General features: G+C 41.4%; 1 protein-coding gene across 1 annotated transcript; it reads left to right on the top strand.

Moving 5' to 3' along the window:
• The first annotated feature begins 16,374 nt into the window (after positions 1-16,374).
• On the top strand, positions 16,375-17,358 carry LOC123494102 (uncharacterized). The gene has a single exon (XM_045228760.2). The coding sequence runs from the start codon at positions 16,375-16,377 to the stop codon at positions 17,356-17,358; it is 984 nt and encodes a 327-aa protein (XP_045084695.2).
• Positions 17,359-27,928: the final 10,570 nt, after the last annotated feature.

Here is a 27,928-nt window from a genome sequence, read left to right as displayed (position 1 = left end):
CTGGGCCTAAGGCCACCTTAACTGTTGAGCTAGCTGGGGGAAGATCCTAACGGACGCTCGTTGCGTCAAGTTGCCGCTGCTTCGCACAGAGGCGAGTGAGCTAGCGATTAAGATGGGCCGGCCCAATTACGAGATTTCGCACGTGCTACAGTGTCCGTTTTTTGGAAAATTCTGGAAGGTTCCTAACCGGTTTTGGGAACCTTCTAGAAGCTTCTTGACCCAGTTTTTTCACTTGTTTTTCTGTTTCCTTTTCTTTTTTCTGTTTCTTTCTTCGTTTTTCTGTTTGTTTATTTCATTTTAATTCCTTTTTCTTCTTTTTTTTATTTTCTTTTTGTTCTCCCGAATTTCAAATTCTTTTCGAAAATTCTAAAAATGTTTAGAAGTTCAAAAAATGTTCTTGTTATTAATATTTGTTCACAAATACAAAAAAATGTTCTTCATTTTCGAAAAAATGTTCTTCATTTTTGAAAAAAATGTTCGGATATTACAAAAAAATGTTCGCTTTTAGAAACAAATCCATAGGTTCAAAAAGTTGAACTTTTCAAATTGTGTTTAGGAGTTTTAAAAAAATTTCCCATTTTCAAAATTTGTTCGCCAATTTCCAAAAAATGTTCATGCTTTCAAATTTTTTGGGAGATTCAAAAAATGTTTCTATTTAAATAATTGTTCGCAAATTCCAAACATATGTTCGTGTTTCAATTTTTGTTCGGGAGTTTCAAAAGAAGTTCGCTTTTTAATAAAAAGTTTGGATTTAAAAAAACAGTTTATAGGTCTCAAAACTTTTTTCCTTATTTGAAAAAAGGATGGAATTTCAAAAAATGTTCAGAAATTTTGAAAATTGTTTGCATGCTCAAAAAATATTCATTTTATAAAAAAGCTTGAAATTTTTGAACCACTAAAACTCGGTTGCTACAGGAAACACAAAGCTCGTCTGCTACAGGACATACAAAGCCCGTCTGCTACATTAGCCTACTCTCTGCAGTGACCCGGCTCGCTACAGTGCATCGCTTGCCATATGGGCCGGCCCAATAGGGGAGCGCTCTGTTTGACGCAGCGAGCGTCGAACAGGAGCTCCCCTAGCTGGGCTCCAGTCCGTCTGAGCAGGTTGGCCTGCTGGCACGTACGAGAAGCTGGAGCGAGCGTGCCGAACGGTTTTTCATCGATCGCAACCCATGGAAGAAGCCAGCATCGGGAAATAGAAGCCAGATTTGTGGATTTGGTGAAGCTGGAGGAGTACCGAACATGCCCTAAGGCTAGCCTTTTTTTGCCTCTCGTGTTTTTTCTCTACTATTTGGACCTGGAAGTAACGCATCCGTCCGGAGTACTTCTGTCCACCGCTCCTCCACCGTCGTGTCATTTTTCTATGTCAAGGAAAGGCTGCAACATGTCCTTGGCTCACACAATTTATTTGATGGAACATCAGTGTTCGAGTAATGCTGCCAACTTCAGTGGACAGATTTTATGGAGCGTCTTGTCCTTTTTGCGGCTGCTCCTCCAAAGTGGTTGGTCGGCTGTGCGGCACTTCAAGGACATCAAACACCCATGGGGCAAGCGGCAAGAGCCATGATGTGAGTGGAGCTAGAACTTCGTGTGAGCCCATCGACCGTGGTTAGGTAAGCTCATGACACCAATGATTGCAAAGTATGCGACTAAAGGGGTTTGGTGCTCATGACAGCAATGATTGCAAAGTATGTGACCAAATGCGTTTGGTGAGACGCCCAGCACGACGGGGATCTAGAATCGGAGGGGCTCAGTGCTACAGCCGACACAACATAAGTTGGGACCAGAGGCGCTTAGTGTTGTAATCGGACATGGCGGCGAGCCATAACAACTACAACTAGAGGTGCCCAGTGCTGCAACCGGCATGACGACGAGTTGGAACCTACAATGAAGCATTTTGATTGGAAAGTTAGATACTTGTATTGTTCAATTTTAAAATAATTTTATTATTCTAGCATTGAGATGGGTGGGTGTGGCAACATCTTTATGTTCTAGTAGGAATGTTAGAACGGATTGTTGCCTAGACCAAGTCATAGGCAATTCCTTTGGGAGCATGCCAAGGAGATGCCCAATATGTAAAGGGAACCGTGAACCAAATATTTGTCCTGATTATTGCGGGAATTGGTATACAATTGGAAAGTTTATGCACACTCGGTATGAGTGTCCAAATAAAGAGTGAAATGCGCCGCCGGTCCATAAACTCGAACCCATTGCACATTTTAGGACAATAACTCATGACATTATCAGATTTAGTCCACAAACTCGTTAAGTTGATCAAATCGGCCCGAGAGGGGAAAAAACCAGCCACGTGGATGCCATGTCATCGTTCCTTGACCGCTCATGAATTAGCTATTTTTAGAAGGGTCTATTTTTAAAGTGGTTGGGTTCTTCATCACAAACCATGCGAAGGGCGTTGGACAAAAAATTAATATGCGGCTCAAATTGTATGTATTCACGTAGAATCATGAGAGAAAAACCCGAAGATCCCACTTGATTGTTTTCCAATCACGCGATTTGTTTCCTTCTATTGCGCTGACTGTTGTTTGTTGCTAGATCATCGCGTTCCCTTCCCTCCTCATTTGTCTTCTGTGACTTGCCGATCATGGCAACATTGCTTGGCAATGGACCACTTTAATTGTTGGGGAACGTAGTAATTTCAACAGTTTTCCTACGCACACGCAAGATCATGGTGATGCATAGCAACGGGAGGGGAGAGTGTTGTCTACGTACCCTCGTAGACCGTAAGCGGAAGCGTTATGACAACGCGGTTGATGTAGTCGTACGTCTTCACGATCGACCGATCCTAGCACCGAAGGTACGGCACCTCCGCGATCTGCACACGTTCGGCTCGGTGACATCCCATGAACTCACGATCCAGTAGAGTGTCGGGGAAGAGCTTCGTCAGCACGACGGTGTGATGACGGTGATGATGAAGCTACCGGCGCAGGGCTTCGCCTAAGCACTACGACGATATCACCAAGGTGGATTATGGTGGAGGGGGCACCGCACATGGCTAAGAGATCAAGGATCAACTTGTGTGTCTATGGGGTGCCCCCTCCCCCATATATAAAGGAGTGGAGGAGGGGGACGGCCGGCCCTCCTATGGCGCGCCCCATGGGGAGTCCTACTCCCACCTGGAGTAGGATTCCCCTCTTCCCTAGTTGGACTATGAGTGGAAGGAAGGGGGAGGAAGGAGGAAGGAAAGGGGGGCCGTCCCCCCTCCCAATTCGGATTGGGCTTGGGGGGCGCGCCCCCTCCTTTGCTCCCTTCTCCTCTCTCTCTATGGCCCAATAAGGCCCATATACCTCCCGTGGGGTTCCGGTAACCTCCCGGTACTCTAGTATATACCCGATCTCATCCGGAACCATTCTGATGTCCAAATATAGTCGTACAATATATCGATCTTTATGTCTCGACCATTTCGAGACTCCTCATCATGTCCGTGATCATATCCAGGACTCCGAACTACCTTCGGTACATCAAAACATATAAACTCATAATACCGATCGTCGTCGAACGTTAAGCATGCGGACCATACGGATTCGAGAACTATGTAGACATGACCGAGACTTATCTCCGGTCAATAACCAATAGCGGAAACTTGATGCACATATTGGTTCCTACATATTCTACGAAGATCTTTATCGGTCAAATAGCATAACAACATACATTGTTCCCTTTGTTATCGGTATGTTAACGTTACTTGCCCGAGATTCGATCGTCGGTATCTCAATACCTAGTTCAATCTCGTTACCAGCAAGTCTCTTTACTCGTTCCGTATTGCATCATCCCGCAACTAACTCATTAGTCACATTGCTTGCAAGGCTTATAGTGATGTGGATTACCGAGAGGGCCCAAAGATACCTCTCCGACAATCGGAGTGACAAATCCTAATCTTGATCTATGCCAACTCAACAAGTACCATCGGAGACACCTGTAGAGCACCTTTATAATCACCCAGTTACGTTGTGACATTTGGTAGCACACAGAGTGTTCCTCCCGTATTCGGGAGTTGCATAATCTCATAGTCATAGGAACATGTATAAGTCATGAAGAAGGCAATAGCAACATACTAAACAATCAAATGCTAAGCTAACGGAATGGTTCAAGTCAATCACATCATTCTCCAATGATGTGATCCCGTTAATCAAATGACAACACATGTCCATGGCTAGGAAACATAACCATCTTTGATTCAACGAACTAGTCAAGTAGAGGCATACTAGTGACACTCTGTTTGTCTATGTATTCACACATGTACTAAGTTTCCGATTAATACAATTCTAGCATGAATAATAAACATTTATCATGATATAAGGAAATATAAAAAACATCTTTATTATTGCCTCTAGGGCATATTTCCTTCATTAATATTATCTCAAATCCACTACACACACATAAACACTATTCTAATCAGAGGGTTAGGATAATATTCTAATAATTAACTGACCCGCCGTAGTAGTAGTTGAACTACACCCAGTGACAACCTATGTTAAAGTTTTGACAAAATCTACATAGTTTAAGAGCAGTTTTGCAAACCGTTTTTTCCATATAGAAAGTTGGAAAGCTTCTGCCAATCCGCTCATTTCTAAACCGTTTATCGGAATAAGGCAAATAATACTGCGTTGGAAAGCTTCTTCCAATCCGCTCATTCTACATATAGAAAGTTTTCCCAAATTCTTGACGGTTCAAGAGTGATTTGAAAAAAGGAAAAACATTTCAAACAGAACAGCCGAGCTTGTATTTTCGGATTTTTTCCAAAATGGTTAATCTGATTGGTGCAAATGATATGGTGTTGGAAAGCTTATGAAAATGCGCTTCTTTTTCATATAGAGTTCGTTCCAATTTTGAACGGTTTAAAAGTAATTTAGAAAACGGTTGAAGTTCCTCCGAGTTTGTATTTTCGGTTTATTTTCTAAATGCTTTATCGGAATGTAGCAAATAATATGGCATTGGAAAGCTTGATATAGAATGTTTCCACCAATTCTTTATGGTTTTATGGTAATATCTAAAATGAATAAAAACGGGCAAATAATGTAAGCTCGAAAGCTATGAAAAATGTGAAAAAAAATTACATAGAAAGGTTTCTTTCAATTCTAGCAGTTTTTGAGTAATTTATAAAACGGGAGATCATGTGTTCTGCCTTAATTGCGAAAACAGAGTCTCTGGAAATGCACTGCGTGAAGAGATTGAACTTCTGGGGTAGTTCTGTTGGAACTTCACTCCATTTTTCGCGTGCGGTCTTTTGCCCGTAACTCCCAACCACTTACCGAGATTGAGAAAATTATATACCGATGGAAAGCTATTGAAAACACAAAAAATTCATGTGTTGATTATTTTTTCATACTCGCGAAGATTTAAAAGATTTTTTCTGAATACATAAAAATGTGCTTTAAACGGTATACATGAAACTTTTTTTTTCATAATGTAGCATATAATATAAAGTTGGAAAGCTTATGAATAGGAGCAAATTTTTCATGACAAATTCGTTTCCATTTAAGAGTAGTTTTAAAAATGGCAAAACAACATTGTTTTGTCTCTTTTTTTATCATGTAATTAAAGCCCGGACGCATCACAATATAATTTTTTGAATCGTGTAGGTAGGAACACGTGAACTACTTGCAACAAACCTTTTAGGTCTTTTACTTTTGTATTCTTTTATTCTCATCTGAAACGCATACGGTGTAGTAGTTGAACTCCTTGTTATTTTCACATTGAACTTCTGTCACGTATTTTCGTTCACAATTCCTCACTCATTCATCGGAGTTGCACAAATGATACACCTTTCTGAAACCTGCTGAAAAGACACAACTTTTCCTTATATGATTAAAATTTTGTTTCGAACAACATACACCAATTTGTTTTAACCGTTTATATTGGAGTAGATCATACGATATACCCTTTTAGAAAGTTGTTGAATAAAGAGAATTTTTTATGGTAGAGCATTTTTGTTTCAAATTTTTAATAGAATAATAGAATTATTTTAAAACACCAAAACAACATCTTTTTGTGTGTGTTTTTGAACATGTAAATACATGGTGAACCTCTCTCAAAACATATTTTTAACTTTCCCAGGCCAAGCACTTGAATTTCTTGCAACAAAACTTTAAGCCTTTGCCTTTTTATTCTTTTATTCATACAAAATGCACACCGTAGAGTACGTGAACTTCTAGCAGTTATCAATTTGAATTTTCTCTGTGACGTGAAAATATCTGAGTTTTTTAGGCATTGAACCGCTCTACCTTTTTAATTCAAACTTCATTATTGTCTATGTTTGGAAATGTCAAAGTTGGAGTTTTTCTAGAACATCGAACTTCTTCGTTATTTTGAATTGAACTTATCGGTTTTATTCTTTAGTAATTGGAAGAATCTGATTTTTTCAAATAAATATCAAACTGCTCCACTTTTTCCAATTGAACTTCTTGGTTTTATTCATTAGTAACGAGAAAACCCGAGTTTTTTTATATACATTGAACTGCTCCGTCTTTTAAAATTGAACTTCTTGGTTTTAATCTTTAGTATTGGGTCTGAGATTTTTGTAAATATCAAACAACTTCAATTTTTAATTCTGACTTCTTGGTGTTATTCATTAGTAACGGGGAAAGTCCTAGTTATAAATATCGAACTGCTCACTTATTTAAATTTTGAACTTCCAGATCTTTTTAAAAAATAGGGGCTACAAACTCTTTGAACTGCTCGGTTTCTAATCTGACTTTCTTGGTTTTGGAATAAACAGTTTGAACTTCTATGTCTTTAAAAATCCTCAAAATGACATTGATTTTTTTGTTTTTTGAACTTGCGAATCCTAGGTTTTAATATACATTGAACTTTTGTGTTACTTTAATTTGAAATTCACATTTTTTTATTTTTGAGTAAAGAATTGTTTTTGGTTTTAAACTAAAAGTCAAATATTACTAATTTTTTCAATTTGAACTTCATGGTTTATCCTTTAACAACAGTGGATATTTGACTTTTTTGAAATGGTTAAATCCTAGGTTTTAATTAACACAAAAGCACTTCGTTAGTTTCGTATGAACTTCTGGGTTTTTTGAAAAACGAGGAAATTCTATTTTAAACTTTTTTTAGTTGTTCCTTTATTTTTAATTTGAACTTCTTTGTTTTATTCTTTAGTAGCGAGAAAAAGTCTGAGTTTTTTTATGAACTTTGAACTTCTCTATTATTTAATTTGAACTTCTTAGTTTTATACTTAGAAAATATCATTGTTTAGAAAATATCATTGGGCATACATTTATTTTACCTACAAACGGGAAGTGTTTGAGTTATTTTGAATTAATTGAACTACTCTACTTTTTTAATTTGAACTTCTTGATTTTATTTATTAGTAACGTGTAAATTATGAGTTTGTTATAAACATCGAAATGCTCCATTTTTTAGATTGGAATTTCTTGGTTTTATGTTTTAGTTATTAAAATACTTCTAGTTATGTAAGAAACATCGAACAGTTCTATAGTTTAATTTTTAGTATCTAGTTTTCTTTTTATAAATCTTTTTTGTTTTTTCTATTTAAATTCCAGAATTTATCTGCTTTTACATTTTGAACTTCCTGGTCGTCCTTTTTAGAAATAGGAAAAAATCATTTTTATTGGTATTTTCGTGTTTTTATGTTTTGTTCAGGTTACCATTCTCTCAGTTCAAAAACTATATGATTTGCCTCGATAACAGTAAGTGAACTTCGTGGACATTATTTATAAAACATACTCTTTTCTAGTATGTGAATTTTCCTATAGATGTACAAGAACCTTTTGTTTGTTTGCACCTCAACAACCAACATGGAACAGTACGATTGGAAAATCATAGAAAGCTATACCAGATGAATCATTGAAAATATTGACCAAATCACACAACAAAATGGCCAAGTCGAGGGCAGTTCTTTCACAGGCATTTGAAGGAAACAAGTAGGGTATGGAAGAAACAAAATCTGAAGGGAGGTTGAGATCCCTCCTCGATGCACAATGCACAACTCGTGTGCAGGGGATCCATTTTTGCCAGCGACTTGAGCAAATCATTGTATCTTAATTCTACAGTCGAAGAGCCAGACTCAGCATGCCTTCTTCTGCAAAACGAAAATCTGAGCACATATATAAGAAGAAAATAGTTATACGAACTAGCACGAACAAAAAGTGTGTCAGGGCATATTTTTTCTGAACTTCATAGGAAAAAACTCTCTGTATTTTTTCAACCCTTGCTCTATGTGAACTTCAATTCCAAGACAAGCAGAACTTGGTCGATCGAACAAATGGATCGACAGGACAAGGAGGACCTTGCGGACGGCAACTGCACCGTCAGGCATCGGAAACATCTTGCGTTCGCGCTGCACAGGGGGTTGGGGACGACGACATCGACGGGATCCAGGAGCTTGAAGAACAAGACCGGCGATCGAAGGGGTGGGTCGCGATTGTGGTCAGAGGGTCGTGCAAGGAGGTGTTCGTTCCAGCCGCGCACAAAGAGGAACCAGGTAGCGACTAGTGGGAGGATCCTGGGAGTTCCCCGGAGACAGAGAAGGAGAAGATTAAGGCAGAGGGCGGGAGAAGGCTGACCAGAGGGTAGAAGTGCGGGGTTGATCGGAGGTGAGGGACGCGGTGAGCAGCGGCCACCGATGGTGGAGGCGTGAGGCGGCGGCAGGATGCGGCGGAGCGCATGGGGTTTCCGAGGAGTGCGCGTGGCAGCGGGGGTCTCCGTGGAGGGGGCATGGCGGCGTGGGTCTCTGGGGAGTGAGCGTGGCGGCGTCGGTGTCCGGGGAGGTCGCGGATGAGGCGTGGGGGTCGGGGGAGGGGGCCAGCGGCGGGGGATCTGGGGGTGTGGGCAGTTTTTTAACACAATATAGATGCAAGCGCTCATATACATGCGCATACACTCACCCCTATGAACGCACACACGCACACCCTACCCCTATGAGCACCTTCGAAAGACTGAGCCGGCATATCATCTTGAAATTTACGAAGTCACCGTAGCCACCTCGTCGTCAACGGGAACATCTCCTCCCACCGAATGCACATCGCCGAAAATCCTAAAATAAATCCAGGAATAAATGCGAGTACCAGGACTTGAACCCTGGTGGGCTTGGGATACCACAGTCCCTCTAACCATCCAACCACAGGTTGGTTCGCAGGGGTGTGGGCGGTTGCGGGGTGGAGTGTGGGAGACGTGGGGAGAAGATGCGTTTTTTTTCTGTTTTATTATTGTCTGGCGCCAGGCACACCGGTTCGGGAGGATCTCCTCGCACTCTATATAGGGCGCGCTGTGATCTGAACTAGCAGTTGGGGCACGGTGCTGCCGTGTCTCCTGAGTGGAACCTGTGCGGTGCCTGGTAGGTTGGCAACCTTTTCAGTACCTTTTTTAATCTGGTTAACACATGTCAATGGATAACTATGTAATACTATTGAAAGTAGTATGTTGCTGGAGCAAAGACAGGAGCATAATTGTAGAAACATACACCTAGAAAGAAAAAAAAACACTCAACAATGTAATCTGAAAAAAAAACAGTACAAACTCCTAGGAATCTCTAACTGGGTAATATGGTTTTACATGTTTGAGATCCCCTTGCTCTCTTGTCCTTTTGATGTTAGTAACTTCCTGGTTCTTCTAGCACTTCAGCCACTGAAATATCATTCTGCATCTTTTTGCCATTTTGTAACTTCATCAATGGTAGCTACCACATGACATAGAGATGAGATGTTAAAGAAAACCATCTATATGTCAAGGAAGGAAGGGAACAACATTCAGTATAATCAGGCACAAAGATAGTTAGATATATCGACTCTTTATCAAGAATGCCTGACAAGCTTTGTGCTTCATTGTAAAGATCATGCCGTTGCTCATCCAGATGACCGTCGTCACCAGCCCGATCTGGCAGATAAGAATGCTTGATATCATTAAACAAAATATTAATTTATGGGAAAGGAAGAATATAACAGCTATGAGAAAGAAATATCTAGAAATAAAAAAATTAATGCAATGAATAGGGATATTAATAATCGAGTTTACCGCGAATTGTCTGTCAGAGTAGGTATTTGAAGCTGATCGGGTTGTAGGAATACACAAACAATAGAGAGATAGTAGCAAAGGTACTAATAAGGTTATCAATGTTTACATATATAAAATCTATCAATCTGACTGGGTGTTCCAGAATGAGGAGTAACCCTCCCAACTATAATAACAGAAATTTAAATGACACTTTGCATGTCTACGCAATCCAAGATGCAAGCATACAAGAACTAACGGTACTCTGAATGAAACATATGTAGGTAGAACAACACATCATATAAGATAAAGATAAGTAGAGAAATATCTATCACATATAGTAATTAAATGGTGATAAATTACATGAAAGCTAGCAATTACAGATATAATAATAGCTACAGAACCTGGTATAACCTGCAAGATCTGGTTGCATTTCTTCATTTTTGAGATTACACATAAATGATAATGGTGAACATACCAGCGGATGCGATGGTCGCTGTCCCCTGCCGAGACATCCTCGCCTAACCACTCCACTGCGACCCAGTGCCATCTATCCCGCCTCACCCACCGTTGTCCCTGTCTACAACATTATCATAATTAAGTAACTTAGTTATGCTCATATACCAAAAATTGTACCCTCCCGAGTTCCATGAACCAGACCCATTCTATATGCTACAGTCATGTCATCATCATAGATTACATGAAAGTACACTAGTTAATTCCTACAACGACCTAAATAGCAACAAATCGGGCAGCGCCGACTAAAGGCAAGCAACAACGTTCCACCCACTGTGACGTTCATAGAAATATATGTGCAGAGCACAAATCAGGCTAAACCAAACAAGGATAAAATGTTTGCACTCTCATGTGTGAACCGAGCCAAATCACAAGTCATTCAGTCATGTGTATGCTTTTGTACAAGAGCAAAAGCATGCACCAACCTTTCATAATAGATCCGCAAACTGGCTGGTACAAGCAAGTTTGAACCAGATCACGAGGTAATAAAAAGATAGGATAGCTACCCCCGAAAACATGGTTGATTTGAAACTGAAGAAAATTTCCCTTCATTTCCTTAAGTTTCTTGCACAAGTCAACCATGTTATCATTCCTAGCACACCAGAGATCTTGGACCGGCTCCAAAAATTTAAGTGTGTTACTTATGCTAAGATAAGAAAACTGAGCACTAATAAAGCCTCCAGCAACTGGAGAAACTCTTCAAAGAGCTCTGATTAGTTTCACCGGATTTTCTATGCCCTAACAATTAAGACCTTTATCCAATTATTCCTTGCCCAAATAAAATGATAGGATGTGGGCTACCTTAACCTATATATAAATGTGTTAACAGATGCAGCATAGAACTTTCCCTTGGCGAGGATAAACTGAGGACCATGATGATAAAATAATACAAGATGAAAGCAGATGCCATTCGACCTCTTTTGATTTGACCACAAACATATTCGAATCCCTTCTTAGCAATGCACGATATTCAGCACCATTATTCATTGCAATACCCAAACACTCTCGTAGTTGAGCAATCTTCAGTTAAAGTAACTAAACACTAACAAAACAAACCAGCATAGTAACTGTTGGCGTACATATATACCATAGATCCATCCGACCGCCTTATTATTGCACCAGCGCCTGGTTTCCCAGGATTTCCATTGCAAGCACCATCAAATTCAAGAATGCCGGACAGTTATAAAGACAAGGTCCAGTGATGAGAACAAGCCAACATTTCCTCAGTGAAGATAAGTTGCAAATATGCTTATCTCTACTACCTAAAAAAAGAGTTAGGTTCCAAGCAAGCAATCAAACCTCTCACTCCGAACAAATTTTTTATTTTCTTTTATCTTTAGCAGGCTAATCAAGCATAAAAAATTTCTCATTAACATGTTTGTGCTGATGATTCTATTGATTATTGACTCACTTTCAAACCATTATTTGTTAGATCAATAGGCATTTAATTGACAATAATGCAAATTAGAAATTAATTGAGAAAAGGATTAAGAGGGAGAAGGGGACATCTTACCAGTTGAAAGAAACACAAGAGTGAGGGACGGCGGAGACGGGCAAACATCACCACATTTTTTATTATTTAGTACTGCTGCCATAAGGTCATTCTATAACAAAGAACTCATTGGGAAGCAGCAGTTGCACTGGGTTACCTGGTATAAGACCAACACATTATTCCGAAAAAGAAACATAATTTGCAATTTTGTAGGACGGAAAAGCATACAAAATAATAGAGAGAATTGGGATATACATCCACATGGGTTGCTAAATAAAGTGTATTCACAATTAGTCAAATTCATCTAAAAACTGAAGTATGCAGAGAGCAAGACAACATGTGACAGCATTAACCTAACCTACGGTCTACTTGTGATGTATTTAGGGCTGTGCAAGAGATTTCTTTTCCTTGCAATGAACAAGGCCCAACTTTGAAAGCAAGGATGCAAAATTTAATGTAATGATCAAAAAGCACAATTTGGAGAACAGTTAGATTCCAAAAGTCCAGCTAGATCAAAGCAACTCAAAATAAAACATGGTCTGAAATTAAAAAAGTCCCGTTCGGTGACCGCTAGCCCCGGCCTCCCCAGCCTCCGCTCCGGCTTCTTGGCAACGCCGCTCTAGGACCTTGTTCGGGCTATATGTTTCTACTTGGCAAAATATTTGCTTCTTCAACAATAAAATTTCATTTACCTAGTAAGAGAGATGCGTACGAGTTGCAAGTGGCAACTACAAGTAATTGCAGGATGTAGTACAGGTTAGGAAGATGAAGTATATCACTGACCCAATTGGATGCCCTGGCCTTGTGCTTCTTGGACACGACCCGATGCACCTGCCCTTGGCGTCGACCATGGGCAGGCCAGACTGGGCGGAAAAGAGTGTGTCGATCCCTGCCAGACACCACATCCTCGAGCGTCACCATGTGACTCATCTGCAGTAGACCAAACCCAATCCCGATTCAATCCCCACAAACCGTCAGATAAAGTATCCACTTTCTTTAACAGAGATCTCTGAAACTTGTGAGATGTACTCAGCCAGATCTGTTACTATCTGATCTGAACTCTCAGAAATCCTTATTTCAGTATTCAGTTTTGGTTCATAAGGCAGCTATTTCCATGTCCATTGTTTTCTCCGGCATAGAACTCTATCATTCTTGCTACACCAAATAATCCAGCACAAAAAGCACCAGTATATTACCAACAAGAAGGCCCGGCAGAAGTGACCCAACTCGTGGTTAGAACATTACAATTTAAGAAAACTTCAACATAGTGATAGCATCTAGTAATACATCTCTAGTAGCTAGTTACAGATTTCACACATCAAAAGGGGGGGATTTGATGAGAGAATCGGGATGCCTAGGTGAGAACCAGGAAATCAATTAAGTTATGAGACAGATAATATAAACAATCAGGGCAAGCCAAAAATTGGAGCATAGCTAAACCAGGCAGCTATGCATATATTTAACTATTGGTAGGCCTAACATTAGGTCCATCATTGCATCGATATAATCCCACTTCCTATCCATCCACCAGCCCAAGAAATAAATGCAACAGGCCAACCGCAATACCAGTTTTCTTGGCCTAAACTTGCTGCATGCTGTAATGCATTCCCTTAAAAATAGTTTAAAGCAGATTACATCCAAGCTTCATGTACATGTGCCCCGCTCCTTCCACTGGCTATCGATACAGCTTTGCTTTCATACAGACACAAGAAGCCTCGATCCTATAAATTAAAACATCGGGTCTTAATGTATTTGCTTTGTGAATTTCCATTCACAGTCATGATGTAAGTGTGCAACGTGCACACACAATCAGAAACATTTATCTAAAGAACGAAATAGACCTATTTTGTTTTTCTATTAGAAGCTAAAACACATGTCACACGCCTCTTACTCCCAAGACGGAGGTGTGCGCTCTGGTATGCACTTAGCCTGATTGCCATGAAAGAATTAAAGATAGTGATCCCATTACTTATCATGTAATATTTGCAAAGAGGAAGATGAACTTGTCAGGTAACCATTGTATATACCAAACAATATTGTTTCTTCTAATAGACTGAGAGGTGAAACCTCAGCCTAGCTCTTTATTTAATCTCCCAGTCTTGGACATGGTTTATCTACTACTGATCAAAAATCTATCTAAAAGGAAAAGAACATATCATGAGTCAACGACCAAACAAGCTAACTCTCAGATCATATTTATAGATGAAACCACGTTCTGTCAAGCTGCAATTACCGAAAAAGGGTTTCCCCCCGCTTTGTATTCCAAAGCAACCAACACCGATACAGGATCGCTGGGGCGAACAGCACAACAAGCCCAAAAGAAAAAGAAGAAGAAGCCAATGCCAACAACAGCAGTCAAGCTGCAATTAGCAACGAGGCCATCACCCAAAACTGCATATCCTTACAGAACTGGGGAACGTAGACTGGACAGAAACATAACAACAAGAAAATTAGAGGAACCCAACAATTTATAATATACTTGAGACAAATACCAAAAACCAAAATGGAGATTCATTACCTTTGATGTCAGTGCCCTCTGAATCACTACCAGGACACAACTGAAACAAGAGGGCCATGCAACATCTTTCCTTCAAACCCGATGATAATATCCTAAGTGGATTCTTTCTTGCAACAGTAATATGGTTTGCGTCCTTGCAACGGTCAACTACATATATTTCAGAAAGATGGCAAACTTCAGTATAACCAAGACACTGATGAGTAACTTCAATTTCAACACTAAAGGAAACCATCATGTGAGTGTAAACATCAGGGCGAACTATCATATGATCGTATACATAGTTGCATTATGGCAAGATGTTCTGCATGATAATACCTAACGAGCAACAGATTTAAGTATATTCAGAACTCCTAATTTCAACCACTAAACCAGTGTATATAACCATATGAATTACATCAAATGGAAAAGATCAGCGAGGGAATTCCCTCCATAACAAAGAGATGAAATGTGTACCAATGGCCATGTATAAAAGCTTCTGAGGACGAACCATGACAAAGTGCCTAACATAATATTTGGTAGGGTAGCTTCCCTTCTTGACTCTTTCAATATGAGAAATTTAGTTCATTTACCTGGATTTCACATTTAGGATGATATGATATTAGTGCAAGAACAGATTCATAGAACTTCTCTTTGCCACTTTCCCATATCCGCTCTTCCGCTCCCATATTTCTGTAAAGAAGCAAGTTGAGTCTCAAGTTACGTTAATAGATTTATACAATCGCAATAGTGGAAGTAAGAGGTGGAGCAGAAATGGCTGAAAGAGATCAGCATACATATTTACCTTTTGCACCATGCCCCTTCGTTACGACGTAGGTCCCTTCATAGCTTGTCTTAATTTTTGAAATGACAAGGGTGCCTGCAAGAGTTCTGCACATCATTGGATACCTGGACTTGTGAAAGCATCTTCAGAACATCAGTCAAATGAAAATCATTGGAATCAGGAGAGATAACCCAGGTTTTTTTCCTGTTACAGTTCCCCCACTCCGATGTGATTTGACAGTGAAGGATCAAATAAGATGACTACATATGTTGTGCAAGTAAATGGCAGTCCATAAGATTCTAATAACATTCAGAATTAAGATACCAACCTTTCTATTTTGTAGTACAACAAGCGAGATCAGGTTTCCAATTACCTGCGTAATTCAGATGTAGCACAAGTCACCAAGTCGGAGATCATTGTACCATTGTGTCCTAGCTGCAAGTATGTAGGAGCAGTGCTTGGTGGCACTTTGCTCGTGCCGGTGACCTGCGATGCTGCAAGGACGGAGGTTTAGCGGATACTTACTGGAGCCAGAGGCCGTCAGTGTTGGAGTTAAACCCGACGTGGTTTCTCTCGTACGTGATGTACGCACGTATCTGTGTAGGATACAGAACCTTCACTGAGTAGGTTACGTATAGGCCTAGTTCTCTAGTATATATATGTACCTATCCCCTTGTAAACACCACCGTGAGCTGATAGATCAAATCAATACAAACCAAAGGCACGACACAAGCCTTTTGTGCGATACAACTCGGCGTGTCTCTCCTGTGCTAGTCTCACGTGCGTTGTCAAAGCAAAGGATCGATTGCTAGCTTGGCTAGCTTTACACTGCGGCTGATCGATCACGAGTTAGCTTTGTTTTTGTTCATCGCGCTCGTCTCCGTCATCGGTCGTCGCGTGTCGCCGGAAAGTACTCGGCGACGTGGTCTGGGCCAACAGTTGGTATCTAGAGCAAGGTTAGTCTTCTAGTAACGGAGGATCATGGCGGACGACGATAAAAACAAGCAACTGGCAGAGTACTCCGGTGCGGCTAAAGTATTTGCTGCTCCGGCGAGTTCGTCGTACCCATGATTTGATCGCGAGAACTTCGGGGTCTGGAAGGCCCTCATGGAGTGTGGTCTCCGTGCCAACGAGCTATGGGACGCGGTCGACCCAGGAGGCAACGCGTTCAAGAAGGAGGGAGCCGAGTACCGGAAGGATTGGCAGGCGGCGTCGGCGATTTATTCGGTGATGCCGATGGATCTCCTCCAGCACCTGATCGCCAAAGCAACGGCGAAGGAGGTGTGGGATACGCTGAAACTCATGTTCGAGGGACACACCCGCGTCAAGCAAGCCAATCTCCAAACTCTCCTAAGGAACTACGAGACATTGGTCATGGGCGACGATGAGTCCGTGGATGCGTTCGCTTCACGGGTAGCTACTCTCGTCAATCGGATTCGCGCGCTTGGAGAAAACCTAACGGAGACCTCGGTTGTCCGGCGGTTCTTGCGCGCGGCCCCTCCCCGGTACCTGCAAATTGTCACAGCAATCGAGCAGTGCGTCGATCTCGCGACTCTCTCCATCGACGATCTTGTCGGACGGTACAATGCTCATGATGAGCGGATGTGGTACTGTCTTGGGGACGAGAGGAACGACGAGCTTGTGATGCTCACAAAGGCGCAGTGGATCGCCCTTGAAAAGCAAGGCGGATCCACAAGGAGCAGCAAGAAGAAGGGCAAGCAGCGCTCGACGAGAAAGAACTTCGCTGACTCAGATGACGACTCAGACGATGGGGCTGCACCGCCACCGAGGAGAAAGTTTGACATCAGGAAAATGAGGTGTTATAACTGTGGCCTCCTCGGTCACTTCAAGGCTGACTGTGAGGAAGCATCGACGCAGAAGGCGCTCATGGCCCAGCAAGGAGATGATGGTGACATGATGTTGATGAGCGAACTTGTGGACGAGGAGGACCCAGTTCTTCAAGTGTCGGCTAAGGAAATTGTCGCGCTCCGTGAAGAAAAGGTTCACTCTCAAGATCATGGTTCGGAAACTCGTGTCGATGCTGCGGACGCGGGGGTGATTCCGAAGCTTACATCGATGTTACGGGCATAAGTGCTAACTTCGCTGGAGTGGATGCAGCGATTGCCGCGTGTGCTCGGCCGTGGAGAAGCAGCCTTGTTACAGATCTGAGAAACACGAATGTCACTTCGGTGTACGTGGCACCTGAAGAGCACGAATCAAAGTATGCTGATGTTGAGGTGAACAAGTACGCAGCGATTATGTCAATGGAAGATAGTGCATCCGGTCGTGCGGCTAGCTCGTGTGTATTGGATGCTAGTGCAAGTAGTATCCCACGAAGAAATATGGGAGCATCTTGCGTTGGGCCAATAACGAGCAGGCCAGAGAGAGGCAATAGTAGTGATGGCTGTTGCAGCCCACGTACGGGCAATAGTAGTACGTGGACGCGAGCAGGTGGCCGAGACGAGATGCGATGGTGTGGTCGGTGCAGCGTGGATGGCTAGCATTCCATCCAGCTACAATAAGCGTTCCACAAGGAAGCCCAATATCACGTGGAGGCCTAGTGCTTGGGCTAGAACGTGAGCATATTCCAGAAGCTCTGGACGGAGGTACTACTACCCATAAAGTTTTTTCTAGCATGCGAGAAGATATGCAAGGTATACTCACGGAAGGCAAGCTAGAAATTAGCAGCAACTGTGCAGGGCTTACGAGGAGCAGTTCCGAAGAGCCCAAATCACCAGCAACAGGAACTTTGGCAAGTCCAGACGACAGTGTGTCTTCTTCGATAGCACGAGAACGATGCGTGTTGGACATATCCTCAGAGGAAGCGCTTCGAATAAATTCGGTGAAGATGAAGAGTAAAGGGCAACGAAGTTTGCACATCGAGGAACCGGAAATTTTTTGAAGACGCAAATACGGAGGAGTGTTGGCGTCGTGCTATGGAAGAAGAGTTGGGCTCGATCCATAACAATAATTCATGGGTGCTTGTGGATCTTCCCAACAATGAAAAACTGATAGATCTCAAGTGGAAATTTAAGATCAAGAAAGATGTTGAAGGGTGCATGAAGCACAAAACGAGGCTAGTGGCTAAAGAGTATGTGCAAGAGGAAAGTATGGACTTCGAAGAAGTGTTCGTTCCCATTGCAAAGAAGGAGTCGGTGAGATTACTCATCGCTCTCGTGGCTCAGGAATCATGGAAAATACATCACATGGATGTAAAATCCGTGTTTTTGAATGACGAGTTAGAAAGAGATGTGTATGTGAATCAGCCGCCAGGATTCATCAAAGAGGAAAAAGAGCACAAGGTACTGAAGTTACATAAAATCTTGTATGGTCTATGGCAAGGACCTCGGGAGTGGAACATCAAACTTGATCGGACATTGATTTCTCTTGGATTTGAGAAGGCCCCACTAGAGCATGTGATGTACAAGCGAGGTGAAGGAAGGGACCATCTACTAGTTGGCATATACGTCGACGACCTATTGATAACTGGAGCAGATGAAGAGGTGATTGCAAAGTTCAAGCTACAGATGAAAGAGCTTTTCAAGATGGATGATCTAGGTCTTTTGAGCTACTACCCCGGGATAGACGAAGGGGAACACACTATGCCAGGAGGCATACACAAGGAAGGTACTTCAAATCCGTGGCATGAAAGATTGCAATCCAGTTGATGCTTCAATGAAACTTCGTCTTGAGCTGAGCAAGAAGAGTAAAGTACCCGTAGTTGATGCAATAGAGAATGTTGAAATGGCCGTTGCGGCGTGTCAAGGTGTGTGGCTAGCGAGGCTACATGGTGATCTCATGGATCGAGATCCGGGACAAGTGGTGCTCAACGTTGATAGCAAGTCTGAAAGTTTTCTACGCGAAGATCCAGTGTGGCATGATAGGAGCAAGCACATTGATACGATGTATCACTATATAAAGGACTGCGTGGAAGAAGGCAAGACAGAGGTCAACAACATTCGCACCGATGATCAGATGGCAGACATGCTAACCAAGGCTTTGGATCGAGAGAAGTTCTTGGAGATACGAAAAAGAATCGGCGTCGGAGCTGTGACGTGACGACGTCGTGCTTAGGGGGTGATTGTTGGAGTTAAACCCGACGTCGTGTTTAGGGGGTGATTCCAGGCCTTATGGCAATGTGCGTTTAGTAGGAGGAGATGTTCCCGTCGACTACGAAGGCGTCTGTGCCGACTTCATCAATCTCAACTTGATGTGTCATCTCAGTCTCTCGGAGGAGCTCATAGGGTTGAGTGTAGTGCGTGCGTTCGTAGGGTGAGTTATGCTCGTGTCTCTGAGCATCTTCGATTGCATTGTGTTAAAAAAATATAGGTCGGTGGCATCCTAGCACCCTACCTATTGTATCAATAGACGTGATATTCATACCTTTTATGTGAAGCGGAAGTGCGTACATTGCAATTCCTATTCTATTGAGACCATGGGATGTTAATTTAAGGTTGATCTTATTGTGTTGGGAATGCAACATTTTGAAAGAATACTTGTGATGGATTGACAGTTTATAAGATTGACACCGCCAGGACTAAAGGAACTAAAACTACAACTAAAGAATTGGAGGATAAGAGATTTATTTGCCCAAGCGTTTCCCAGCCGTGACATATATGTGTATAAACCTTATTCATGAAATTTTTCTTTCTCCCTTCACACTGGATACTCATAGAGCACTCTTTGTTTGAGGTAAAATTCCAACATGTGACATATGAAGACTGGTAGAAAATAGGATTTATTTCAGTCTGTAATTTATAATATATCTATCTAACATCAAATTAAATGATAGAGTATCTCGTACAATACTTAAATATATTTTACCCTCTAAAAATTCAAAGCTTAATGAATCTGGTTGATGTCCCTGTTTGAAATACTTGACGATCTTCTTTTCCAACCCCTAGCACGAAAAGAGTGATATTCTAACCACCATACAAAAGTCATTGATATTCGTTCAATTATTTTCCTTACGGGTTTAAGTTCATTGATACTTTTTGATGCATGACAATTTATTCATATATTATTTCTTGCGTCACAAATAGGTGATTTTATACGTTTAACCAATAACCTTGGCGATGATGACATGTAGGAGTCAATACGGAGAGACTTATGCACGTCCGTCTTATTTGTTTCTGCAAAAAGAAAAAAGGGTCTTCTTTTTGTACATGAGGATTGAAAAAAAAAATCAATCAGACATAGGCCTTTGGTTTTAACGTGAGGCATCTGGACTCGGTATTTTTTTTTTATTTCTTCAAGCGGACATGCACGTGGATTCCGTATAGTTGGAAACTGGGGTGTGCGCTCATTTTTTTTTAAATTGTGCGCTCATTTTTTAGCGTGAGGAAAAGGCACATGTTCCGTACGTACCTTTTTTGCCTTCGTTTTCAAAATGGTGAAGGCACCTGATTTATTGTAACTTTGACGTAGTTGAACATGGCCAGATTTTTATACCGTGAGGACTCCTTTTTTTTTACCTTATTTACTTTTTTATAATAAGGCAGGACCTATCCTTTGTGTACGTATAGGCTTAAATCTTTACGTACATAGATGAACATGGTGATTTTTATAGCGTGAAGACTCCTTTGTTTACCTGATTTACTTTTTAATAATAAGGCAGGGTATATGGCACGTTTCCTTTCAAGTGTAGTATGTATGGACCCTTGCCTGGTTGCATCTCTTACTTTTAAATGTACATATTGCTAAAGATGGCAATAGTTTCTATATCTCATTTAAGTCTAGACGCGGGATTAAGATCTAATGGTTACTTATAAGTAGTTTTTGAGGATTAGCGTGGAGGCTCGTATGGTGCCTTCAATTAGTAAATATAAGATTTTGGTACATGAATCATTTCATGGTGTATTGTTTTGGATTCCGATATATAATGACCTGGGTTCAAGTCCTACAGAACATAGGTTTTAAATATTTTTCTACTGATTCTATGAGTGTATATATGTATGTCTATATATATCGGTCTGCATGTTAGTGTGGAAACAGGTTGTTGTTCTGGTGGTCAGTTCTGGTGGAAACAGGTTGTTGGTTTAAGTCATAGGCAAGGCAATGTTTTTTTAATATTTTTTCGCTCCCACGCCTTTAGCATAGTTTGTGAGAAAAAAACGAAACCAATTTGCAAATAGATGCCCAACAAATAGTTAATTTATGAGCGGTGAAAGAAATGATGACATGGCATTGATGTGGTCATTTTTTCCGCTCAGCCGGTTTTGGCCTTATTTAACCAAATTAACGAGTTTACATACTAAATCTGATCAGTTCCCGAGTTGTTGGCATAAACTATGCAATCTGTTTGAGTTTATGGACTAGTGGCGTACTTTAGTCCCAAATAAACAGTGTGAACCCCATGATTTTTTGGATTTACTCGAGGCCTTCCGGCAATGTGCATTCAGTGAGAGGAGGCCTTCCCCTTGACTATGAAGGCGTCTGTGGTGACTTCATGAATCTCAATATGATGTGCCATCTCAGTCTCGCGAAGGAGCTCATAGGGTTGGGTGTGGTGTGTGCGTTCAGAGGGGTAAGTGTATGCTCGTGTATGTGAGCATCTTCGATTGTACTATGTTGAAAACATATAGAACATGGGGCAAATTCTAAAATTCCCCAAATTCTTATACCACTCTAGAATATGACCAGCCCAGGTGGTCCTTTTAGACTTCTTAAATACAACATCTTCATCAAGCATCACAAGCATTTGTCCTAGAAGATCCGGAGAGACCTCAGTGGAATCTTCTGTGTCAGTACTCACTACAGCAGACTCATTCTTCCTCTTACGATCAACAGATTTAATGTTGAGTGTTATCTATCTATCTATCTATCTAGAGAGAGAGAGACTGAGAGAGAGAGAGAGTCACTATTTAAATGTCTATATATTTAAATTCAGAGATATGAGACAGAAAGAGAGGGGTGGATCTAATTATATTACTCCTAAGTCCTTAGTGCATAATGTTTTATCAATACCTTAAATTTGATTTGATGGAAAGGAGGTACTAGCACTAAGAAGGGAAGGCAGTTGCCGCCCTTGTCCCTTGTTGCTGACCTGCCATGGCGGCGTTGATCACTGGCTCGCTTAGTAGTGAATTTTGTGATAAGAGTGAGGATCGATAGTAAGAGAGATGGGGGTTGGGGTTGGCCAGTTTAGTTACGGCTCTGAGCAAAATAATTTTCCTACTTTAAAAAAATGTGCCAAATTACATTTTATTAGAGATGGCTTTGCAGAAATTGCATGAGCGAGCAGTTCATATATTTTTTTTCTTCAAGTCATACAAATTTTTGGTTAAGATAGGAGGGTAAATGCATTTATTTGTTGCTTCAGGAGCTAATAAAACACATGGTGGTGTATAATTTGCATGCCCAACAACGGACATCATATTTTTGTTTCGTGGTAATGCACAATATGAAGGAAATATGCCTTAGAGGCAATAATAAAGTTATTATTTATTTCCTTATATCATGATAAATGTTTATTATTCATGCTAGAATTGTATTAACCGGAAACTTTGTACATGTGTGAATACATAGACAAACATAGTGTCACTAGTATGCCTCTACTTGACTAGCTCGTTAATCAAGGATGGTTGAGTTTCCTAGCCATTGACATGAGTTGTCATTTGATTAACGGGATCACATCATTAGGAGAATGATGTGATTGACTTGACCCATTCCGTTAGCTTAGCACTCGATCGTTTAGTATTCTGCTATTGCTTTCTTCATGACTTATACATGTTCCTATGACTATGAGATTATGCAACTCCCGTTTACCGGAGGAACACTTTGTGTGCTACCAAACGTCACAACGTAACTGCGTGATTATAAAGGTGCTCTACAGGTGTCTCCAAAGGTACTTGTTGGGTTTGCGTATTTCGAGATTAAGATTTGTCACTCCGATTGTCGGAGAGGTATCTCTGGGCCCACTCGGTAATGCACATCACTATAAGCCTTGCAAGCATTGCAACTAATGATTTAGTTGCGGGATGATGTATTGAGATACCGACGATCTAATCTCGGGCAAGTAACATACCGATGACAAAGGGAACAACGTATGTTGTTATGCGGTCTGACCGATAAAGATCTCCGTAGAATATGTAGGAGCCAATATGGGCATCCAGGTCCCTATTGGTTATTGAGCAGAGAGGTGTATCGGTCATGTCTACATAGTTCTCGAACCCGTAAGGTCCGCACGCTTAACGTTCGTTGACGATATAGTACTATGAGTTATGTATGTTGGTGACCGAATGTTGTTCGGAGTTTTGGATGAGATCACGGATATGACGAGGAACTCCGGAATGGTCCGGAAGTAAAGATTGATATGTGGATAGTAGTGTTTGATCTCCGGAAAGGTTACAGAATCCATCGGAAGGGGTTCCGGATGTTTCCCGAAATGTTTGGGCACGAGAACACTTTATCTGGGCCAAAGGGGAAAGCCCACGAGCTTTTTGGAAAGCACAAAAGGAAGTTTTGCGGAGTCCATGGGCCCGACGCCAGGGTCCCTGGCGTCTGGTCTAGACGCCGGGAACCCTGGCATCTGGCCCTGGAGTCCGAGAAGGACTCTTGCCTTTCGGGTGAAACCGACTTTGTGGAGGCTTTTACTCCAAGTTTCGACCCCAAGGCTCAACATATAAATAGAGTGGTAGGGCTAGCACCGTGGAGCTAGAACTTCGTGTGAGCCCATCGACCATGGTTAGGTAAGCTCATGACACCAATGATTGCAAAGTATGCGACTAAAGGGGTTTGGTGCTCATGACAACAAAGATTGCAAAGTGTGTGACCAAATGCGTTTGGTGAGACGCCCAGCACGACGGGGATCTAGAATAGGAGGGGCTCAGTGCTACAGCCGACACAACATAAGTTGGGACCAGAGGCGCTTAGTGTTGCAATCGGACATGGCGGCGAGCCATAACAACTACAACTAGATGTGCCCAGTGCTGCAACCGGCATGACGACGAGTTGGAACCTACAATGAAGCATTTTGATTGGAAAGTTAGATACTTGTATTGTTCAATTTTAAAATAATTTTATTATTCTAGCATTGAGATGGGTGGGTGTGGCAACATCTTTATGTTCTAGTAGGAATGTTAGAACGGATTGTTGCCTAGACCAAGTCATAGGAAATTCCTTTGGGATTATGCCAAGGAGATGCCCAATATGTAAAGGGAACCGTGAACCAAATATTTGTCCTGATTATTGCGGGAATTGGTATACAATTGGAAAGTTTATGCACACTCGGTATGAGTGTCCAAATAAAGAGTGAAATGCGCCGCCAGTCCATAAGCTCGAACCCATTGCACATTTTAGGACAATAACTCATGACATTATCAGATTTAGTCCACAAACTCGTTAAGTTGATCAAATCGGCCCGAGAGGGAAAAAAACCAGCCACGTGGATGTCATGTCATCGTTCCTTGACCGCTCATGAATTAGCTATTTTAGAAGGGTCTATTTGTAAAGTGGCTCGGTTCTTCATCACAAACCATGCGAAGGGCGTTGGACAAAAAATTAATATGCGGCTCAAATTGTATGTATTCACGTAGAATCATGAGAAAAAACCCGAAGATCCCACTTGATTGTTTTCCAATCACGCGATTTGTTTCCTTCTATTGCGCTGACTGTTGTTTGTTGCTAGATCATCGCGTTCCCTTCACTCCTCATTTGTCTTCTATGACTTGCCGATCATGGCGACGTTGCTTGGCAATGGACCACTTTAATTGTTGGGGAACGTAGTAATTTCAACAGTTTTCCTACGCACACGCAAGATCATGGTGATGCATAGCAACGAGAGGGGAGAGTGTTGTCTACGTACCCTCGTAGACCGTAAGCGGAAGCGTTATGACAATGCGGTTGATGTAGTCGTACGTCTTCACGATCGACCGATCCTAGCACCGATGGTACGGCACCTCCGCGATCTGCACACGTTCGGCTCGGTGACGTCCCATGAACTCACGATCCAGTAGAGTGTCGGGGAAGAGCTTCGTCAGCACGACGGCGTGATGACGGTGATGATGAAGCTATCGGCGCAGGGCTTCGCCTAAGCACTGCGACGATATCACCGAGGTGGATTATGGTGGAGGTGGCACCGCACATGGCTAAGAGATCAAGGATCAACTTGTGTGTCTATGGGGTGCCCCCTCCCCCATATATAAAGGAGTGGAGGAGGGGGAGGGCCAGCCCTCCTATGGCGCGCCCCGTGGGGAGTCCTACTCCCACCGGGAGTAGGATTCCCCCCTTCCCTAGTTGGATTATGAGTGGAAGGAAGGGGGAGGAAGGAGGAAGGAAAGGGGGGCCGTCCCCCCTCCCAATTCGGATTGGGCTTGGGGGGCGCGCCCCCTCCTTTGCTCCCTTCTCCTCTCTCCCACTATGGCCCAATAAGGCCCATATACCTCCCGTGGGGTTCCGGTAACCTCCCGATACTCCGGCATATGCCCGATCTCATCCGGAACCATTCCGATGTCCAAATATAGTCGTCCAATATATTGATCTTTATGTCTCAACCATTTCGAGACTCCTCATCATGTCCGTGATCATATCCAGGACTCCGAACTACCTTCGGTACATCAAAACATATAAACTCATAATACCGATCGTCGCCTAACGTTAAGCATGCGGACCATACGGATTCGAGAACTATGTAGACATGACCGAGACTTTTCTCCGGTCAATAACCAATAGTGGAACCTGGATGCTCATATTGGTTCCTACATATTCTACGAAGATCTTTATCGGTCAAATAGCATAACAACATACGTTGTTCCCTTTGTTATCGGTATGTTAACGTTACTTGCCCGAGATTCGATCGTCGGTATTTCAATACCTAGTTCAATCTCGTTACCAGCAAGTCTCTTTACTCGTTCCGTATTGCATCATCCCGCAACTAACTCATTAGTCACATTGCTTGCAAGGCTTATAGTGATGTGCATTACCGAGAGGGCCCAAAGATACCTCTCCGACAATCGGAGTGACAAATCCTAATCTTGATCTATGCCAACTCAACAAGTACCATCGGAGACACCTGTAGAGCACCTTTATAATCACCCAGTTACGTTGTGACATTTGGTAGCACACAAAGTGTTCCTCCGGTATTCGGGACTTGCATAATCTCATAGTCATAGGAACATGTATAAGTCATGAAGAAAGCAATAGCAACATACTAAACAATCAAATGCTAAGCTAACGGAATGGTTCAAGTCAATCACATCATTCTCCAATGATGTGATCCCGTTAATCAAATGACAACTCATGTCTATGGCTAGGAAACATAACCATCTTTGATTCAACGAACTAGTCAAGTAGAGGCATACTAGTGACACTCTGTTTGTCTATGTATTCACACATGTACTAAGTTTCCGGTTAATACAATTCTAGCATGAATAATAAACATTTATCATGATATAAGGAAATATAAAGAACATCTTTATTATTGCCTCTAGGGCATATTTCCTTCATTAATATTATCCGAAATCCACTACACACACATAAACACTATTCTAATCAGAGGGTCAGGATAATATTCTAATAATTAACTGACCCACCGTAGTAGTAGTTGAACTGCACCCAGTGACAACCTATGTTAATGTTTTGACAAAATCTACATAGTTTCAGAGCAGTTTTGCAAACCGTTTTTTCCATATAGAAAGTTGGAAAGCTTCTGCCAATCCGCTCATTTCTAAACCGTTTATCGGAATGAGGCAAATAATACTGCGTTGGAAAGCTTCTTCCAATCCGCTCATTCTACATATAGAAAGTTTTCCCAAATTCCTTACGGTTCAAGAGTGATTTTAAAAAAGGAAAAACATTTCAAACAGAACAGCCGAGCTTGTATTTTCGGATTTTTTTTCCAAAATGGTTAATCCAATTGGTGCAAATGATATGGTGTTGGAAAGCTTATGAAAATGCGCTTCTTTTTCATATAGAGTTCGTTCCAATTTTGAACGGTTTAAAAGTAATTTAGAAAGCGGTTGAAGTTCCTCCGAGTTTGTATTTTCGGTTTATTTTCTAAATGCTTTATCAGAATGTAGCAAATAATATGGCATTGGAAAGCTTGATATAGAATGTTTCCACCAATTCTTTATGGTTTTATGGTAATATCTAAAATGAATAAAAACGTTTTTTGGCCATATTTTTCGCGAACTTTGTCGGAATGACAAATAATGTACGCTCGAAAGCTATGAAAAATGTGAAAAAAAATTATATAGAAAGGTTTCTTTCATTTCTAGCAGTTTTTGAGTAATTTATAAAACGGGAGATCATGTGTTCTGCCTTAATTGCGAAAACAGAGTCTCTGGAAATGCACTGCGTGAAGAGATTGAACTTCTGGGGCAGTTCTGTTGGAACTTCACTCCATTTTTCGCGTGCGGTCTTTTGCCCGTCACTCCCAACCACTTACCGGAATTGAGAAAATTATATACCGATGGAAAGCTATTGAAAACACAAAAAATTCATGTGTTGATTATTTTTTCATACTCGTGAAGATTTAAAAGATTTTTTCTAAATACATAAAAATGTGCTTTAAACGGTATACATGAAACTTTTTTTTCATAATGTAGCATATAATATAAAGTTGGAAAGCTTATGCATAGGAGCAAATTGTTCATGACAAATTCGTTTCCATTTAAGAGTAGTTTTAAAAATGGAAAAACAACATTGTTTTGTCTCTTTTTTT

Source organism: Aegilops tauschii, chromosome 5 (assembly GCF_002575655.3).
Source record: "Aegilops tauschii subsp. strangulata cultivar AL8/78 chromosome 5, Aet v6.0, whole genome shotgun sequence".
Taxonomy (NCBI): domain Eukaryota; kingdom Viridiplantae; phylum Streptophyta; class Magnoliopsida; order Poales; family Poaceae; genus Aegilops; species Aegilops tauschii.
Note: the sequence above shows the minus strand (reverse complement) of the source record. Positions and strands in the feature narration are given on the sequence as shown.